Below are 21,827 nucleotides of genomic sequence, written 5' to 3' on the forward strand. Positions count from 1 at the left end.
CACAACTCTGGCAGACTCTCTTGAATGTAGTTTCAAATAACCTCTTCTTAAAAATCAAAACAAAACAAACAAACAAAAAAACTAGGTTTTTTTTGACTAGGTCAATAATTTTCCATGTCATTATTTTAGAAATTCAAAAAAGGTCAAATACATTTCTAGTTTTGTGTGGCTAACTTTAATATATTGGCCAGCATTTGGGATATTTATTGAATACTATTACAAAGTTTCTAAAAAATAGCCTTCCAAATATAAGTTAATATGTAATCTTATAGCATAATGTTTTTTTGCCTTAATAGCCTAACTCCCATCATTGTTTTCTCAGGACATAGGATTCTGTCTTTCCATTTGTCTACCACCAAACAGTGACATATAATTGAGCACATGTAGAAGTTAATGAATATTCATTTAATAAATATATCTTTCATTGTTATGCACCATTATCCCTGCTCTCTTTATTTCATTTCTAAATGCATGGCTACTATTTCTCTAGATATCTGGAGCCAAAATCTCAATCATATTTTTTTATGGAGAGTTTTTTAATCCATAGTTTACTTATATGAAAATGCAAATATTAACAGTAGCCACATCATAGAATTCAAACAAGAAATAGGTGTGTTAATGTAAGTAGATTATTTAGAACAGTATATCCTAATGAGTTAAATAATGTCATTGTTATTATTTCAAGAATTCTGTCACCAAAATTGTCTAAAATCCCTGAACAAATTCCACTCTGTTGCCTTCATATTTCTTCTGGTGATTCTAAAACTACCTGACTTAATAATCTACTTCTCATGAATAGTTGAATTTTCAGATGAATCTTTTAGTGATCCTAAGCATCAAACTTTCATTTGAAAATTTGTGAATATGGCAACTACTTTATAGAACTACCTTGATTATCAAATAGTATAAATATAAGCACTTTGTAAGAGATGTAATAATTACAAATTGTAAGATTATCACCAATAAATTTATTATCTTTAAACTCAAAGGATTATAGAGAAAGAAATGTTATTACTGTTCATATTCACCTTTGCTACGTCTCTTCTTTTTAGACAATAACCCCCTTTTAATGAGCAAAGGGAGCAAATATGAACTGTAATTCTAACACTACCAATGGTTAACTGTCTTTTAAAAAGATCCTCAAAACCTGCTCCTTAATCTTCTTGGTCCTGACCCCATAGATTACAGGATTGAGAGCTGGCGGAACAACCACATATAGGTTGGCTAAGAAAATGTGGATATATTGGGGGATATTGTGGCCAAAACGGTGTGTCAAGAAAGAGAAAAATGCTGGCGTGAAAAAGGCTAAGATAACTCCAGTGTGGGAGCCACAGGTGTTGAGAGCTTTCAACCGGGCCTCCCAGGAAGGCAGGCAGAAGACAGCATAGAGGATCCTGACATAGGAGAGAATTATAAGGAGCACATCCAATAATAAAATAGACATATCCCCAAGACCAAATATTATGTTGACTTTGATGCTGGCACAGGCCAGGCGAGCAATGCCCATGTGTTCACAGTAGGTATGAGGGATGATATAGTGCCCACAGAAGGGCAGCCTCAGGAGGAGAAATACCAGAGGGGCCACCATGCACAGGCTCCTCAGAATAGCCATGCCTGCAATGAGGCTGATGATTTTGCTGGTGAGGATCATGGTGTACCGAAGGGGTTTACAAATGGCAATATAGCGGTCAAAGGCCATGGCCACCAACACAATGCTCTCCATGGCAGTGAAGAAGTGGATGAAGAACATCTGGGAAAGGCAGCTTTCAAAAGATATATCCCTGAGGCTGAACCAGAAGATGCCCAGCATTTTGGGGACGGTGGCTGTGGACAAGCCCAGGTCGATGGAGTCCAACATGGCCAGGAAGTAGTACATGGGCTCATGGAGACTATGCTCAGTCTGGATCACAAACAGGACAGCAGCGTTCCCCAAGAGTGCAACAAGATACACAAAGAAAAAGGGAAATCCAATCCAGACGTGCACATCTTCTAGCCCTGGGATACCCAGGAGGAGGAACGAAGAAGGATGGAACTGGGTGTCATTAAGAATGGACATTCTCTCTGCCACTGTTGGTGAGTGCATATAACAGAGTGAGATGTCAACTTGTCATTAGTGATTCTTCCTCCACTTCCATCTCTTTCCTGACTCCTGGTTAAATGCAAAATAAATTTGTAATATTCATTTTCTCCCATTTCTCCCTATGTTATCAAAATTTTTCTGCCACCCTTACCTGAAGATCAGATAGCTCCAGGAATAGAGCCAATCTCTCTATTCCCCATATCATTCCCATTCATCAAAGGTTTAATAAGAAAGAGGAGAAGAATATCCATCTATCAGGTAGATCAAAGTGAGGAGTAGGAATAATACAGGTTTTTGTTCTTTGTATCTCATGGTGTTACACACACTGCATTAATTTATATGAAAAATGCTTTTTCATATGTAATTCAACCCATTATCTTTTAGGGAATTTGAGGACCAGTAATGTGTGTGTGTGTGTGTGTGTGTGTGTGTGTGTGTGTGTGTGTGTATTATGTATATGTATATGCATATATATATGTAAATTTGCATGTCTATATGTGTATATTTATTTGACTGTGCATATAACTCTATTTGATTCTGAAACAGAAGCCAAAAATTTACTTCTTTTTTACTCGTGCACCTAAAACTACTTCACACATACAAATTCTCAGAAAAAGATAATAACATTTATTAAATGAATAAGTCACAGGAAAGTCATAACAACAATCAGCGTGCCCCAGATTATTAGTAACATAATTTCCATCTTAACTAACTCTTCCAAAAATCATCTTCATTCAGAATATTTTGGATCATGTATAAAAACAATAAAATAGAGACATTTGCATAGGAACTTTTAATGTGATAGTGAAACTTGGATTTATAAAATATTTTAAATTGAAATTATCTCATTATACACTGAATCCATAAATTTCCAAATTAATTTCAGAAGCTGTTTTGGGAAGTCTAATCAGGGATACCTAAAGAGTTTCTAGTGTTTTGAGCACTATCCTATTCAAATCCTATCTATTCGTATTTATACAAGGAAAAGGGAGTATTACTTTGGACATCCTTGAAATTAGAGTCCAACAAAGCGGTCCTCTATTCCTTGAGGTCTTCCTGGATATCTCCTTTTAAGGACTAAATAGCAAGTAATTTATTAAGGGATTTGTTATATAGAATTAGCTTGAGCAGCAGAATGTTGGAGCTACTTATCCTGAACTAATATTTTAGGAAAATCAGGAAAAGATAAGTTCTTTATCGACTAACTTCTTGAGATAAAATGATTTTGAAAACAGTGTGTAAATGATAGATGGTTGGGATAGATGGTTGGAAACTGGCAGAGTTCATACTTGAGTGGGACTAATCAGAGATAGATGCACAGAAAAAGCATCACAGCCTGTAGTGAAGAAAGTGGTCTATGTGAGGCCTGTTTGAAGTGGCAGAAAGATGGGATAATTCTATCTTGAGATAGAAATTTAGATAGAAAAATTGAATAAGATCTGACTGATGCCGTCACGGTGTAGTGAGGGAAATACAAGTGGAAAGATGAAATCTGAATAAAATGTTGCATTGTGGTAGAAAAATACAGCAAATGCTGTGGGTATGAATAAGACAAAAGAAATTCCATGAAAGAAGTAGAATGGATCAAGGACAACTTTGTGTTTCACAGACAAGCATAGGAAGTTTATTCTAGGTAGAGAGAAACATATGTATGATTTTTAGAACAGGAATCAAAATTTTTACTCACCCTACCTTGTAGGGTGAGTACGCTGGTTTGCCATCTAAGTCTTGGGCTCTGTGGCCCTTTTTGCAATCTCTTCCAGATTCCAGATTAATGGTTCTATCTTTAAATGAAAACTGTCTGGGTTACTCAAGTGAACTACAGCATGAGGATGTAGAATTATTATGGTTTTACATCCAAAGAAGGAAGCCCATCTTATTCTCACCCCTGATTTTCCAGGAGCATTAACCTCCTAAGAATTGGTTCCCTTCTAAGTGCTTAAACAGCTGCATTTCCGAACCAGTTAACCAACCAGTTACTTAATTCATTCCATAAGTATATGCTGATCTGTTCTATCAATATATGTTCACATATCCTTAAACCTTTGCCAGGTTCAGTGATGAGACTGGGCCCCAGCTTCTCCCCGTGAGGATCATGATTTCTAATGTCCTGAAATGAATTATATCAGACAGTCATTTCCTCAGTTCTGTATCATGTTACTCATTACTTTACCATATTCCACAACCTCTACCTACCATACACATAAACACTATTTCATGTCCTATAACTGATAAAGAATGGAAGAAAGATTCTTTATTCCAGTGTTTTGTAACCAGTGGTCATTTTCTCCCTAGGGTATATTGGCAATGTCTGGAAACATTTTGACTGTCAAAATTTGGGTGAAGTGTTACCACTGTCTAATGCGTAGGTGCCAGGGGTGCTGCTAAATATCCCACAGTGCACAGAACTGCATAAATTTAAAGAGATATATGAACATATAGGAATGTCTGTAGCCATGATAGTTTATGGGTGTACAATTTGTAATGGCCAAAGCTTATCTGTGTATTCTCCTTATCCCTTCCCTGTATTTATGTATTTCCTGTATTTATCTTCATTATGTACTTACTTTCCTTCCTTCTCCCTATTCTAGGTTAGCATTAACTCATTCCCCATTTCCCATGCTATTTCTCACAGCCCTAACCGAAGACTACACAGCCTTACCTTGCTTTCCAAGTGTATTTGAGAGGGTGGACTTTGGAAACATCATCTGACATCTCTCTGGGTCCACACTTTCCTAGGCAAAGAATGGGCATTTATATTGATGCAGCTACCCTGCTTCCAATAGGATGGGACTGTAGTCTCCCTGGGTTCTTGGCATAGACTGTGATATTCACTGGAGAGTTCTCTTAAAAGACCTCCCTGCCTTCACTAGAACTATGAGGCAAAAGTCATCTACTTTTTCTTTCCAATGAAACTCTGTATCTTTTCTGCTTTCCAAATTAAAAGTCTAAGCTCCTGATTAACACCTGAGCTGTTAAGATTATTATCAGCTATCTTCTTCAATGACACATTCCATTAGTCTGCCCTGGCTCTTTTGGTTCTACATTATCTGTGTTACAACTTAAGTCTGATGTGTCTGTAATTCCTTTGCCCTACTCCTCATGAACTATTTTGGTGAAAGACGGATAAAGCAACAAAGATATGAGAAGCCAAGATCCTGCAAAGAAGGAAGTTCAATAAGGTGAGCCCAACTTCTTACTCATCATTTCCCCACTGGTTGTTTAATGATTATAGGAGCAGGGAAAGAGGCTGATGACCAAGGCAGAGGAAAGACACTCAGACACAAGGAAACTTACAGAGCTTAGATCCATACACTCTTGTATGGTTAACTGAGCCCGTCCATCCACTTTCCTAGCCTGGGTCCCAGATATCAACGTGAAGAAACTAGCTTAGGGTCACCTACTCCATCTGTTGCAGTTCTTTAAAGCAATCTTATCCATTTCAGTTACCCCAGCTAAGACTTTACATTTTGCAGAGAAAATAAGAGCCTCCCCTAGTATGCTTTTTCTGAATTGTTGACCTATAAAATCTGTGAACATAATAAAATATATGATCTGTTGACTTTATACTATGAAGTTTTAGAGTGATTTATACATAAGAATAGAAAACCAAGAGAAAATCTGCCACCTTTAATCAGGTTCCATCTTTTTTTAAAATTTTTATTTATTTAGTTTGAGAGAGAGAGAGAGAGAGACAGACAGACAGACAGACAGAGGAGGATAGGGACAGAGAGAGAGAGGGGAGAGAGAATCCCAAGCAGGCTTCACACTGTCAGTGCAGAGCCTGACGCAGGGCTCAAACCCGCAAACTGTGAGATAATGACCTGAGCCAAAACCAAGAGTTGGGTGCTTAACCAACTGAGCCACACAGTAATCAGGTTCCATTTTATGAAAACCCAAAATATGTGTCATTAGTTTGACAACTGTGATAGACAGGAGATTGATAGGTCTAAGAAGACTGTAGGTGAGGGCAGAAGAAAAGTGAGGAAGACAGAATTGAAAGCTTAGGTAAAAAGGATATTTTCTATGTGGAAATCTAAATTTGACCAAACTGTTACATTCAGTAACATGGAAAATAAAAAAAGGTTTATAACAAACTGATAGATTTGGCCAAAGAGATTTCCAGGCAGAATGCCAAAAGTGCCAGGTGGTTTCTTTTAGCTATGTATAATAAAATTTAGACAGAGAGAGACAAGTTAAAATATGAAGGAGCCAGGACTTAGTGGCTTTTAAAACCAAGTCTATTTCCATTCTCACCCTCTCCTCACTGCAAAACATTCTCAAAATAAGAAACAGCTCCAAGGCAAAGATCATACGAGTGTGACTGTAAAACCTTTAAGATCTCAGTGGCTTAAATTAGTTTCTCATACAGAATTTCTGACAGATTAAAAGGTTTTACAGGATGATAGGGGCATGCCTCAGAGACTCTCTTTATCAATTGTAAAGCTACTAAAAATCTTAATGGCAGTACCCCTAAAGAAGCCTCACAGAAGGTCCAGATGTATCTTGAAGGGAATTCTAATTGTGGCTTTTGTTTAATGGACCAGATTTTTAAATTGACACATAAGAAACCCGCAAAATTTTAAAGAACTTATATGAGCTTGGGATGAAAAAGACAAAAACAGTAAAAAGGAAAAGAAGACTTTGGACCACCGAATTTTGAAAGACAAGAAGGAAGTGGAGAACAATTACCAAGGTTTCAGCGTGAGCTGTTTTATTTAAAAAGAAGGATGACTCAGACGGTGGAATCAAGAGCCCAGAGGGCAAAACCAAGAGCAATAAGGAATCACTTCCAGAGCGATAATCAGCAAACATGTTCTCCAGGGCCAAGGGCTAGTGATTACTGTGTCTCTCTCATTTTCCCTTTGTTAAATCAGAATGTCTCATGTGCTTGTGCTCTGCCTATTGTATGTTGGATATGTGTAGGGCAGGATACTTTCTGTATGAATTCACAGGTCTCTATATAAAGGTAAATAATACTCAGTGAACCACAGAGTCTCATCTGCACCTGAAACTGATTTGGAAAGTGAGATCATGTGCCTTGAGACTAAGTATGATAGTATAGTGGAATAGGAACTTCTTTATGTTTGTTTGTTTGCTTACATGAAGGAGGAACATAAATAATTATGGCCTTCTGGTAGACTATGATTTTATTTCTAATGTTTTTTAATTGTGAGAAAATACATATAAACTCTATCATTAGTGACATTTAGAACATATACAATGTTTTGTTACCATCACCACAACCCAGTTCCAGAGCATTTCAATCACTTCAAAAGGAAAGTGTACTCATGAAGCAGCCAGTGTACATTTCCTCCTTTTTCTCCAGATCCTGGAAACCAATTTGCTTTCTGTCACTGTGGCTTTTCCTATTCTGGGTATCATACAATCTGTGGCCTTTGCATCTGGCTTCTTTTACTTTCCATAATGTTTTAAGGCTCATGCATGTGGTAGCATGTGCCAGTACTTCATTATTTTTTTATGGCTGAATATTATTCAATTGTATGGTTCTACTCCATGTTGTTTACCCATTCTTTAGTTGATGAACACTTGAGTTGCTTCCACCTTTTAGCAAGTAGTACCATTAAAAACATTAGTATAGAAGTTTTTGTTCAGACACCTGTTTTCAGTTCTTCTAAGTATATATCTAAGAATAGAATTGTTGGGTCATAGGTCAGTCTAGGTTTGAATTTTAGAGAAACAACCAAGTTGTTCTCCACAACACCTGCACTATTTTACATTCCAGACAAAAATATATGAGAGATATGACTTCTCCCATCTTTATCAATACTTGTTTTGTCTTTAAAAAAATTATTATTATAGCTTTCATTGTGTGTCTTGTGATATCTCATGCCTTTTATCTGCATTTCACTAATGACTAATGTTATCGAGCACCTTTTCAAGGGTATGTTGGCCATTTACATATTTTATGTAAAGAAATGTCTATTCAGCTTCTTTGCCCATTTTCTGATTGTGTTGCTTGTGTTTTTGTCGTTGAGTTGCAAGAGTTGTTTATATATTCTAGGTACTAGACCCCTTTCAGTTATATGGCTTGCAAACATTATTTTACCATTTTACAGGTTCTCTTTTCACTCTCTTGATAGTGTCATTTGATGCATTTTTTAAATTTTGATGAAGTCCAAATTTCAATTTTTCTCTTATTTCTTGTATTTTAGTATTATATCTAAGTAACTATTGCCAAATTCAAGGTCTCAAAGATTTACTCCTTTGTATTCTTCTAACATTTTCATATTTACGGTTCTTGTATTTAGTTCTTTGATTCATTTTCATTTTATGTGTGTTTATGTGATGTCAGGTAAAGGTCCAACTTCATTCTTTTGCATGTGGATATCTGGTTGATCTGTTACCATTTTTAAAGAAACTATTTGCTCCTCTTTTGAATTGTCATGACCACAGATATTTGACTGTATATACTTGAGTTTGTTTCTTGAATCTCAGCTCTATTCCATTCATCTATATGTCTATCCTTATGCCAGCACCACATTGTATTAATTACCATAGCTTTGTAGGCTGTATGAGTGTTTCAAACTAGGCAGGGTTTTTTTTAAGATTATTTTGACTATTTGGCACCCCTTGTAATTCAATATGAATTTTAAGATCTGAGTTTCTAGTTCTGTAAAGAAGGTTGTTGAAATTTTAATAGCTTTTGCATTGAATCTATAGAGTGCTGTGGAGACTATTACCATCTTAACAATATCATCTTCAACCTATGGCCGAAGGATGCATTTCCATTTAATTAGTTCTTTCATTTCTTTCGTCAATGTTTTGCAATTTGCACTGTGCAAACTTTGTTTAAATGTGTTTTTAAGTATGTTATTCTTTTAATGTTACTATAAAGGGAATTATTTTAATTTACTTTTTGTATTTTTTAATTAATAGTGTATAGAAATATATTGGTTTTGTGTGTTTCTTTCTTTTCCCTCCAACTATGCTGAATTTTTATTATTATATGACTATGAATATGTTAATATGGTCATTCACTCTAATAGGTTTTTTATATGTATTGCTATACATATAAAATGGCTAGAAATTTCAGTACTATGTTGAATACCAAGAATGAGAACAGGCATTTTTGTTCTGTTCCTGATCTTAGAGAAAACTGTTCCATCTTTTATCATTAAATATAATGTTAGCTGTGGATTTTTCAGACGAGATCGGGCGCATTCAGGGTGGTATGGCCGTAGACCAGCTGTGGATTTTTCAAAAATGGCCTTAATGGTGAGAAGTTCTCTTTAATTCCAATTTGCTGAGTGTTTTATTATGAAAGGGTGGCCTGTGTTCTTTAAAAAATACTGACACTTCACTCATCAAAAACTGTGTTTGACTCCTCTCTCTATGAATTAGAGGAGGCAAATAGTTGTTTAAATAAATACAGTATGGTGAAGGCGTGCTATATAATCTCTCAGAATCGGTTTTGATAGATCATGCAACTTCCATTTTGTATTGCTGGGAAGACTACTTGTTGGGGCCTTTGTAAGAAGGTTGATCCTGATTACACCATACTGGAGAAACCACAGGCAGTTTCTCTGGATAAGAGTTCTGGATTGAGCCCTTCAATTATCCTGGCCTAGAAAACAGACATGAGAGTAGAAATTAGTCCAAATCCCACTAGTCCCAGCCACCAGTCATATGGGTCACCCTCAACAATTTGAATGATTACAGCTAACGTCCTAAACATTATGAAGCAGAGAACAGTCCTTACTTAACTTTTCTAAATTCCCAGTCAATAAAATTTATGAGATTAATTTATTTGTTTCATGCCTTCATGCTGCTAAACATAAAGTTGATTAAACAGTAATAGATAACCAAACCACTTACATTTATCTGGAATCACATGAGGCAAGGAGACAGAAAATGACATAGAAGAAATAATTTGAAGGATTTCTGCTAACATATGATAACATATACATTATAAAACTACAGAAAGACATAATTCCATACATGGTTTCCTTTGATGTGCAAAAGATTTTGTTTTGATGCTGTCCAATAGTTTATTTTTCTTTTGTTTCCTTTCCCTTAGGAGACGTATCTTGAAAAAGTTGCTATAACTAATGTCAAAGAAATTACTGCTTATGTTCTAAGAGTTTTATGGTTTCAAGTCACATATTTAGGTGTTTATCCATTTTGATTTTATGTTTGTGTATGGTGGCTGAAAGTGGTCCAGTTTCATTCTTTTGTATTAGCTCTTCAGTTTTCCCAGCACCACTTACTGAAGAGAGCAAAAGAAACCATCAACAAAACAAAAAGGCAACGTACTACATAGAAGAAGTTATTTCAAATGACATACGATGAAGAGTTAGTATGCAAAATATATAAAGAACTTACACAACTCATCACCAAAAAAAACCCCAAAATCCAATTAAAAATGGGCAGAAGAAGCAAGCAGACATTTCTCCAAGTAATACACACAGATAGCCAACAGACAAGTGAAAAGAAGATCAGAGAAATACAAATCAAAACCACAATGATATATCACTTTACATCTACCAGAATGGCTAGCCTCCAAAAGACAAGAAATAACAAGTGTTGGAGAGGATGTAAGGAAAAAGAAACCCTCATGCATGGTGGGAATTCCCTCATGTTGGTGGGAATGTAAATTGGTGCAGCCACTGTGGAAAACAGTATGGAGGTTCCTTAAAAAAATGAAAAATAGAAATACCATATGATGCAATAATTCCACCACTGGGTATTTACCCAAAGAAAATGAGAACATTAATTTGAAAAGATATATGCATCCCTATGTTTATTGAGCATTATTTGTAATAGCCAAGATATGGAAACAACCTAAGTGACCATTGATACATGAATGGATAAAGAAGATGTAGTACACACACACACACACACACACACACGACAGAATATTACTCAGCCATAAAAAGATGAGATCTTGCCATTTATGACAACATGGATGGACCCAGAGGGCATTATGCTAAATGAAATAAGTCAGACAGATAAATACAAATACCATAGAATTTTACTTATCTGTGGAATGGAAAAAAACAAATAAAAGAACAAAAAGAACAAAAAGCAGAATCATACTATGAAAACAGAGAACAGAGGGGAGGATACTATGTGGATATGTACAATGGGGGAAGGGGAAGGGGAGATACAGATTCCAAGTATGGAATGAATAAATCACTGGAAATAAAAGGTACAGCATAGGGAATATAATCAATGTTATTGTAATAGCATTGTATGGTGACAGGTGGTAGCTACATTTGTGGTGGACATAGCACAATGCATAGAGTTGTTGAATCACTAGTTGCACACCTGAAACTAATGTAACATTGTGTTAACTATATTCAAATAAAACAATTTTTTAAAAACAGCCACAAATCTCAATAATGACATATTTTTTAAAAAAATAACAGTATATCAAGTAACATTGTCGAAAACCAAAGACAAAAATAATTAAAAGCTTCAAGCTAAATAAGACACATCACCTTTGAAAAGTATGAGTGATTTGTCTCTCTCTTTCTCCCCTGTTCTCATTTGTTTTGTTTCTTAAATTCCACATATGAGTGAAATCATATGGTATTTGTCCTTCTCTGACTTATTTCACTTAGAATTATACTCTCTAGCTCCATCCATGTCATTGCAAATGGCTCAAGATTTCATTCATTTTTATGGCTGAGTAATATTCCATTATATATACATATACATATTCATATACATATACATATACATATACATATACATACCACATTTTCTTCATCCATTCATCAGTTTATGGACACCAGGGATATTTCCATAATTTAGCTATTGTAGATAATGTTGCTATAAACATCGAGGTACATGTATCACAGAAACAGGCTCTTGACTATAGAGAACAAACTGATGGTTACCAGAAGGGAGATGGGTGGGAGATGGGTTAAATAGCTTATGAGGATTGAGGAGTGCACTTGTAGTGATGAGCACCAGGTGTCTGATGGAATTGTGAAATCACTATATTGTACACCTGAAACTAATATTATACTATATGTTAGCTAACTGGAATTTAAGTAAAAACTTTAAAAAATAACAAAAAAATATAAGGGTGTATAAACTTATGTGTAGTAGCATGTGGGAGTAGCTATATGCTTAACTCATAAAAACTTCAGTGTATTTAAAAAAAAAAGTCCAGAAAGAGATAAAAAGAATCTCAAAGTGAAACCATAAACCATGCCCCAAAATGTTGAAAACACATCATAAATAAAGCATACCATCGTCAATTTGGTTCCATAGAAATAACTTCTGAGATGCAGAATTTCATATACAAGATATACTGAAGAGTACTCTCAGGAATTACAGCTTTAAGGGAGCTTGTATTGTACAGAGAGAAGGGCTAACATTTAACACTATATTTTTAATAGTTTTTCTATTTTAATATTTTTAATATTTTTTCTATTTTAATTTTTCCATTTAATATTTTTTCTATTTTAATTGAGTAAACTGAGTAATTATATAATTATTTAAATTTTTTTTTACATTTTATTTATTTTTGATAGACAGAGACAGAGCATGAGCGGGGGAGGGGCAGAGAGAGAGGGAGACACAGAATCTGAAGCAGGCTCCAGGCTCTGAGTTGTCAGCACAGAGCCTGACAAGGGGCTCAAACTCACAAACCGCGAGACCATGACCTGAGCGGAAGTTGGACGCTTAACCGACTGAGCCACCCAGGCGCCCTGAGTCATTATATAATTATAATTAAATTACAAGAGTTCTCTCTATATTTTTAGACAACTCCTTTGTCTTACACATGATGTATAAATATTTTCTCTCAGATTATGGCTTTCTTTTTCATTTTATTACTAGTATGCTTTGAAGAAAAAATATATATACTTTAATGAAGACCAATCAATCATATAAAAATATTTATTGCTGCTGTTGTCATATCTATGAAATTTTATGTGAACAATATTACAAATAATTTTATGTTGGTTATTATACTTTAGCTCTTGTCTTTAGGTCTCTGTTCCATTGTAGGTTAATTTTTTCTATGATGTAAAGTAAGGGTCTAAATTAATCTATTTGCATGTGGATATCCAATTATAGCAATCTGGTATCATCAATGCACATATTATTAACTTCAAATATAAAACCTGCCACTCAAACACAATTAATGTTATTGGTCTCAATATTCCCCTCAATTTTTCCTCTTTCCTACTGGGTTAGACATAAGGTAACTAACTCTAATTTTCACAATGCAGGAAATGTGAACTCTAAAACAGACCTTCCAAGACCTCTGACTAGTTAGCTATCTGTCTTGAGGAAAACCCTCAGGACTCGCTCCCTAATCTGTTTGGTCCTGACCCCATAGATTACAGGATTGAGAGCTGGCGGAACAACCACATATAGGTTGGCCAAGAAAATGTGGATATATTGAGGGATATTGTGGCCAAATCGGTGTGTCAAGAAAGAGAAAAATGCTGGTGTGAAAAAAGCTAAGATAACTCCAGTGTGGGAGCCACAGGTGTTGAGAGCTTTGAGTCGGGCCTCCCTGGAGGGTAAGCAGAAGACAGCATAGAGGATCCTGACATAGGAGAGAATTATAAGGAGCACATCCAATAATAGGAGAGAAATGTTGCCAAGACCGAACATAATATTCACTTTGATGCTGGCACAGGCCAGGCGAGCAATGCCCATGTGTTCACAGTAGGTATGAGGGATGATATAGTGCCCACAGAAGGGCAGCCTCAGGAGGAGAAATACCAGAGGGGCCACCATGCACAGGCTCCTCAGAATAGCCATGCCTGCAATGAGGCTGATGATTTTGCTGGTGAGGATCATGGTGTACCGAAGGGGTTTACAAATGGCAATATAGCGGTCAAAGGCCATGGCCACCAACACAATGCTCTCCATGGCAGTGAAGAAGTGGATGAAGAACATCTGGGAAAGGCAGCTTTCAAAAGATATATCCCTGAGGCTGAACCAGAAGATGCCCAGCATTTTGGGGACGGTGGCTGTGGACAAGCCCAGGTCGATGGAGTCCAACATGGCCAGGAAGTAGTACATGGGCTCATGGAGACTATGCTCAGTCTGGATCACAAACAGGACAGCAGCGTTCCCCAAGAGTGCAACAAGATACACAAAGAAAAAGGGAAATCCAATCCAGACGTGCACATCTTCTAGCCCTGGGATACCCAGGAGGAGGAACGAAGAAGGATGGAACTGGGTGTCATTAGGCATAGCCATTCTTTCTGCTGCAGTGTTTGCACAATTCTTTGTGCACATCAGAGACAATTATTGACTTCTCATTAGTGAATTCTTCTCCTCTTCTCCCTTTGTCTAGATTCCTAGTAAAATGCAAAAAGCACTTTCTTCTTCCCTTACTCTTTTTCAGAAAGAAGTTAAATAATTATTTTAGCTAACAATACCATATTATATACTTCAAAATTGCCAAAAGACTGTATCTAAAATGTTCTCGCCCCAACAATAAATTGATAATTATGTGATGTGGTAGGAGTGATAGCTAAAGCTATGGCGGTTACCATACTATAATACATAAATGCATCAAATCAAAACACTGTACACTGTGAACTCACACAATGCTTTATGTCAATTATATTTCAATTATTTTAAAAAGGAAAGAAGATTAAACACACTCCTTACTGTGTGCTATCCTCTCCTGAACATCATCTGGCACCAGGAACAAAACCAGCCTTAATCTGCTGCCACTCTACCTAATAAAAAGAGAGACATAAAGACAAGAGGGCAGAAGAGTATCTCCTGCACAGCTGAAAATCAAACTCTGGAGTGTAGCCAGAAATAAACGAAAAAGATAAAATTCCACAGTCTATGTATCTGATTGTGTCCTACATATTTTTACTTACTGTGCATAGTGCTTTCTTTGGTATTTGTAATCTCAATTATTCCCGTTAGGGAATCTAAAATTCGTAAAGTGTAATGTGCATAATCCTGTGTGTATGTGTGGAGGGGTTGTGGGGGGGTGGGCTAAATGTGTAAGGGGCACTAAGGAATCCACTCCTGAAATATTGTTGCACTATATGCTAACTAATTTGGATGCAAATTAAAAAAATAAAATTAAATTAAAAAAATCCTGTGTGTATGTGTGCATGTGTGCAAATGTGTGTTTATACATTTTTATAGGTTCTTGCAAATACTAGATATGTGACTCTTAGAGCAGAAGAAATTATTTATCTTTGTTTATTCATATGCATGAACAAACTGCCATATGAAAGTTCTCAATTTAAACATTTGTAAACAGATGAATTAATTAAAAAGAGACGGGACAGAAAACACTTTCAATGTCTTATTTTATAAAATAAATACTCAGTTCTATCATAATTTAGTTTTTAAAAAATTTACCTATAAGATTTTAAAAATAGATAATGACTAAGAAGGGGAGATATTTGACAAAGAGTATTTTGCAGTTATGATGAAAGATGAATTGAGAGATTATTTTAATCTAGGTAAATTTATCATCTGGAGAGTACATAAGTAAACATATACAGTAAATAAACTGTCCAGGTATAGGCCAGCTGGGGGAGGGGAGACTAGATATTTGGGGCTAGACAGCTTTCAAATATATCTCTGTCTTGTATCCATGGAGACAGGGCAGGAGCATCTTAGACATCCTAGAATTCAGTTCCTACCAAGATTCTATCCTAGCTCTCAGGTTTTTATGGGTGTCTCCTTTAAAGTAATATCGGAAGAAAAAGTATCAAGTGATTTTGTTTTACAGCATTTATCCAGAATATGTGGGAATTCTGAACTTATTTATAGAAATTAAAAATTTAAAACAAATAAGGGAGAAGTCCGTTACTGCACAGTTTATTTGAGAAAAGCTAGTCATAAAGAAAATGTGACAGTGATTGCCACATGCAGAAAGCTTAGATTCAACTTTTGGAATACTTGGTTGTTGGAATAAGAGCTGACAGGCATCCATTAAAGATAAGTACATATAAAGGTCAGTACCTCCTACTTAAAATCCATAACAAGACAAATGACTTGCTAACTGTGCCCATTTGAAACCTATGAAGGATAGCAAAAAAAATGAGAGATAATTTTGTAATTGGAGAAATTGTCTCAGGAAATATATGTCTGTGTGTATGCGCATGTGTAATTAACCTGGTCTGCTAGGGCCGGAGAGGAGACAATTGAAGTTCTCAATTTTGCAATGTGAAACTATCAGAGATAGTTTTTGCCTTTCATTAGTGAAAAATATGCAAGGTAAGTGGAGAGGTTCTCTTCACAATTTATTCCATCAAATATTTATGAGGTCCTCTGTGCACCAGCATTGATTAGGAAATTTGAATACAAGTTCAAAGAAAACTTGTCACATACTCTCAAGGAGGCCATTAAATGGAAAGGGAGATAAAATTCCAAAAATGAAATTAAAAAATTGTATTGCAAGTGCTATGTTAGAAATATATAGAGAATGTTGTAGGTATGGAGGTAGATCAAGAAAAATGCCATGAAGGAGGTTCAACTGATGCTAAGATTCACAGAACAATTCTTCATCCAAAGAAGGAAAAAAAATTTAATCTATATAGAATGAAGAGAAAGAACAAACTGAAAATAAAAGTATGATGGCCAGTCAGGGCATGAAAAAGGAATCTGTTACCGTCTTGATGACTTTATCTAGAAATTCAGTAGATTGACAAACAGACTGTTAATAGTTTCATGTCTTGGTCACTCTTGGGGCTCCATATAGCAGAAACTTAAAAAATAAAATAGGGCTACATCCCTAGAAAATCAACGTGTCCCACTTAGTTCTGTAGATTTTCTAGGAAGGCTTGCAAATTGGTGCTTCTGAGAAAAACTCATTTTCAGTCTGTAAACACTGATCAAAGCAACAATTACTTAATCATTCTGCAATTATTTCATCATCTATTCACATATCCTCCAATCTGTTGGGTTTAGAAATAAGACTGGGTCATAGCCCTTCATTTGACCTGTTACTTCTAAGGTGATACATGGGATTACATCTGTCTAACCAACAATCATTTCCTCCATGTGCCATCCTCTTAGTCTACTTTACTCCACTAACCTCCACCACACACCAATATCCACATTCCCATTTCTGGAACTGCCAGCAGAAGGAGAAGAAATGATGGACACCGCCTCATGCTTGCCTAATCTTCCAGTATCATGACTTTTTCACTTTTATGTAACCTTATTCCCTTCTTCAGACGCTTCATCACCATAGGTCTTATTTAAAAAAAAAAATCTACATTTCATGGCCATGCTTCATGATTCATTTACTCCCAAATTGATTAATTAAAAAGAATTTATTAGTCACGTTTACAATACCTGACACTAGAAATAGAAATAGAAATAGAGAAATAGAGAAATAGAGAAATAGAAATAGAAATAGAGAAAGCAAGTCCTTGCCCTCCTGATACTCACATTCATGCACCTGTATAAATAGTCAGAAGAGTCAAAAACAATCGGTAAACTGACACCAGATACATTTGTGCATCTCCTTCCACATCTCACTCTTTAGTTTTGTGTGTGAGATTTTGCATGGTCATAAGTACAAGTGCATGCAGTAAAAGTGTACCCTCAAGAGGTTAGGAGTATGAGCGTGCATTCTCTCTTGATCTTGTTTTCATGTTCATCTGTCCTCCATCTCTCCATATTACCTTGCCTGCCATCAACTCTTTCCCCATCCCTTTTGGTATTTTTCACAATTTAATCATGATATGACTTACATTGGTCTCTAAATCTCTACGAAATATTCCTTGGCATCTTCTTGGGACATGTCACTTATTATGGAAATACCTATGAATGGAAAGTATTTATATTTTTCTTACAACCCCACACCCCCTGGGATGGGGACATAGAGTGTCTTTGAGATCCATTCCCAGAGGATTCTAATTATTTGACCTGTCTGGCAGGTACCAGAAAATAACCCCTCACAGGATGCATCTTTATTTGTCCTGACTCAAAACTCACTTACTGTGAACAGCCTCTTCCCTATTAGTCAAAAACAAGTAATAGAAATTGTCTAAGATTGCAGCTTCCTGAAGCAATAATATTATTCGAGCTAATAAAAGGCTGACCAAAAAAGTTACAAGAAAAAATAGGAAAATGAATTGACCATACAGAGTTTTTCAAAGGTCTGAAATATTTCTTAACTATAAAGACACATACATGTACATGACTACACACATCCCCAGGAAAGTCCTGAGAAAACCCTAATCTGTCATCTTTGGTGAATATTGAGGAAATAATATCAAAATGCAGAATATGGGGTGTTGGGGTGGCTCAGTCGGTTGGGCATCTGGCTCTTGATCTCTGCTCAGGTCATGATCTCACAGTTTTGTGAGTTCAAGCCCTGCATCTGGCTCTGCCCTGGGAGCACGGAGCCTACTTGGGATTCTCTCTCCCCCTCTCTCTCTGCCCCTCTGCTGCTCGCACTGTCTCTTTCTTTAAAAAAAAAATCTTAAAAAAAAATACAGAATGCAGTTCATTCTATTAGAAAATATCTGGTATACTCCAGAAGTCATTTATCTCTCTCTGTCTTTCTGTCACACACACACACACACACACACACACACACACACGGGGTGGGGTTGCTACATTGCAGAATGCACATATTTTTAATTTAAAAAACTACAGAAAAATATCTCACTGAGTACAGATAAAAAAAGTCTTCAACAATCTATGAACAAATAAAATCCAACAGCATAGTAAAAAAAACATTATATAGCATGACCAAGTGTAGTTTATCCCAGAAATACAAGGTGGTTCAAGATAATAGAAACAATCAAAATATCACATAACATTAAAGAAATCAAGGGGAAAAACCACATAACCCTCTTAATTAATGCAGAAAGAACATTTGACAAAACCTAAAAAAGCTTTTATAACAAAAACATTTTACAAACTTAGAGTATAAGAAAACTTCCTCGACATTATAAAGGGCATTCATGGGAAAAAGAAACAAACAAACAAAAACTGCAGTTCATATCATAGTCAATGGTGAAAGATTGAAAATAATCTCTCTAAGATCATACACACAAAAAGAATGCCTGCTTTCAACATTGCTGTCTAAAAATTTACTGGGAGTTTTAACTAGAGCAATTTGGCAAGACAAAGTCATTCAAATATGAAAGGAAGGAGGGAATCTCTCTCTCTCTCTCTCTTTCAAATAAATAAACTTTAAAAAAAGAAAAGGAGTGAGAGAGGGAAGATGGCGGTGTAGGAGGACGCTGGGCTCACCGCGCGTCCTGCTGATCACTTAGATTCCACCTACACCTGCCTAAATAACCCAGAAAACCGCCAGAGGATTAGCAGAACGGAGTCTCCGGAGCCAAGCGCAGACGAGAGGCCCACGGAAGAGGGTAGGAAGGGCGGCGAGGCGGTGCGCGCTCCACGGACTGGCGGGAGGGAGCCGGGGGGGAGGGGCGGCTCACCGGCCAAGCAGAGCCCCCGAGTCGGGCTGGCAAAAGCGGAGGGGCCGGACGGACTGTGTTCCGACAGCAAGCGCGACTTAGCATCTGGGAGGTCATAAGTTAACAGCTCTGCTTGGAAAGCGGGAACTGAAGGACAAAGGGAGGGAGAGCTGCTGAGCCCCCGGACGACAGAGCTCAGCTTGGCGGGGAACAAAGGCGCTCGCCAGCGCCATCTCCCCCACCCATCCCCCAGCCAAAATCCCAAAGGGAACCAGTTCCTGCCAGGGAACTTGCTCGCTCCGTGCAAACACCCAACTCTGTGCTTCTGCGGAGCCAAACCTCCGGCAGTAGATCTCACTCCCTCCCACTGCCACAGGGCCCCTCCTGAAGTGGATCACCTAAGGAGAAGCGAGCTAAGCCTGCCCCTCCTGCCCCCCTGCACCTTACCTACCCACCCCAGCTAATACTCCAGATCCCCAGCACCACAAGCCTGGCAGTGTGCAAGTAGCCCAGACGGGCCACGCCACCCCACAGGGAATCCTGCCCCTAGGAGAGGGGAAGAGAAAGCACACACCAGTCTGACTGTGGCCCCAGCAGTGGGCTGGGGGCAGACATCAGGTCGGACTGCGGCCCGCCCACCAACTCCAGTTATACACCACAGCATGGGGGAAGTGCCCTGCAGGTCCTCACCACTCCAGGGACTATCCAAAATGACCAAACAGAAGAATTCCCCTCAGAAGAATCTCCAGGAAATAACAACAGCTAATGAACTGATCAAAAAGGATTTAAATAATATAACAGAAAGTGAATTTGGAATAATAGTCATAAAATTAATCGCTGGGCTTGAAAACAGTATACAGGACAGCAGAGAATCTCTTGCCACAGAGATCAAGGGACTAAGGAACAGTCACGAGGAGCTGAAAAGCGCTTTAAACGAAATGCAAAACAAAATGGAAACGACCACAGCTCGGATTGAAGAGGCAGAGGAGAGAATAGGTGAACTAGAAGATAAAGTTATGGAAAAAGAGGAAGCTGAGAGAAAGAGAGATAAAAAAATCCAGGAGTATGAGGGGAAAATTAGAGAACTAAGTGATACACTAAAAAGAAATAATATACGCATAATTGGTATCCCAGAGGAGGAAGAGAGAGGGAAAGGTACTGAAGGGGTTCTTGAAGAAATTATAGCTGAGAACTTCCCTGAACTGGGGAAGGAAAAAGGCATTGAAATCCAAGAGGCACAGAGAACTCCCTTCAGATGTAACTTGAATCGATCTTCTGCACGACATATCATAGTGAAACTGGCAAAATACAAGGATAAAGAGAAAATTCTGAAAGCAGCAAGGGATAAACATGCCCTCACATATAAAGGGAGACCTATAAGACTCCTGACTGATCTCTCTTTTGAAACTTGGCAGCCAGAAAGGATTGGCACGAGATCTTCAGTGTGCTAAACAGAAAAAATATGCAGCCGAGAATCCTTTATCCAGCAAGTCTGTCATTTAGAATAGAAGGAGAGATAAAGGTCTTCCCAAACAAACAAAAACTGAAGGAATTTGTCACCACTAAACCAGCCCTACAAGAGATCCTAAGGGGGATCCTGTGAGACAAAGTACCAGAGACATCGCTACAAGCATAAAACATACAGACATCACAATGACCCTAAACCCGTATCTTTCTATAATAACACTGAATGTAAATGGATTAAATGCGCCAACCAAAAGACATAGGGTATCAGAATGGATAAAAAAAACAAGACCCATCTATTTGCTGTCTACAAGAGACTCATTTTAGATCTGAGGACACCTTTAGATTGAGAGTGAGGGGATGGAGAACTATTTATCATGCTACTGGAAGCCAAAAGAAAGCTGGAGTAGCCATACTTATATCAGACAAACTAGACTTTAAATTAAAGGCTGTAACAAGAGAAGAAGAAGGGCATTATATAATAATTACAGGGTCTATCCCTCAGGAAGAGCTAACAATTATAAATGTCTATGTGCCGAATACCGGAGCCCCCAGATATATAAAACAATTACTCATAAACATAAGCAAACTTATTGATAAGAATGTGGTCATTGCAGGGGACTTCAACACCCCACTTACTGAAATGGATAGATCATCTAGACACACAGTCAATAAAGAAACAAGGGCCCTGAATGATACATTGGATCAGATGGACTTGACAGATATATTTAGAACTCTGCATCCCAAAGCAACAGAATATACTTTCTTCTCGAGTGCACATGGAACATTCTCCAAGATAGATCATATACTGGGTCACAAAACAGCCCTTCATAAGTTTACAAGAATTGAAATTATACCATACATACTTTCAGACCACAATACTATGAAGCTTGAAATCAACCACAGGAAAATGTCTGGAA

General features: G+C 37.2%; 2 protein-coding genes across 2 annotated transcripts; both read right to left on the bottom strand.

The window, feature by feature from the left end:
- Positions 1–1,117: 1,117 nt before the first annotated feature.
- LOC131488695 (olfactory receptor 52E8-like) lies at positions 1,118–2,086 on the bottom strand. The gene has a single exon (XM_058690557.1). It carries the CDS (start codon positions 2,081–2,083, stop codon positions 1,118–1,120), a length of 966 nt encoding a protein of 321 aa, XP_058546540.1. The 5' UTR covers positions 2,084–2,086.
- An 11,247-nt stretch (positions 2,087–13,333) lies between these two features.
- Positions 13,334–14,314, bottom strand: LOC131488696 (olfactory receptor 52E8). Its single transcript, XM_058690558.1, has one exon. The coding sequence runs from the start codon at positions 14,312–14,314 to the stop codon at positions 13,334–13,336; it is 981 nt and encodes a 326-aa protein (XP_058546541.1).
- Between the last annotated feature and the right edge of the window lie 7,513 nt (positions 14,315–21,827).

Source organism: Neofelis nebulosa, chromosome 10, assembly GCF_028018385.1.
Source record: "Neofelis nebulosa isolate mNeoNeb1 chromosome 10, mNeoNeb1.pri, whole genome shotgun sequence".
NCBI lineage: Eukaryota > Metazoa > Chordata > Mammalia > Carnivora > Felidae > Neofelis > Neofelis nebulosa.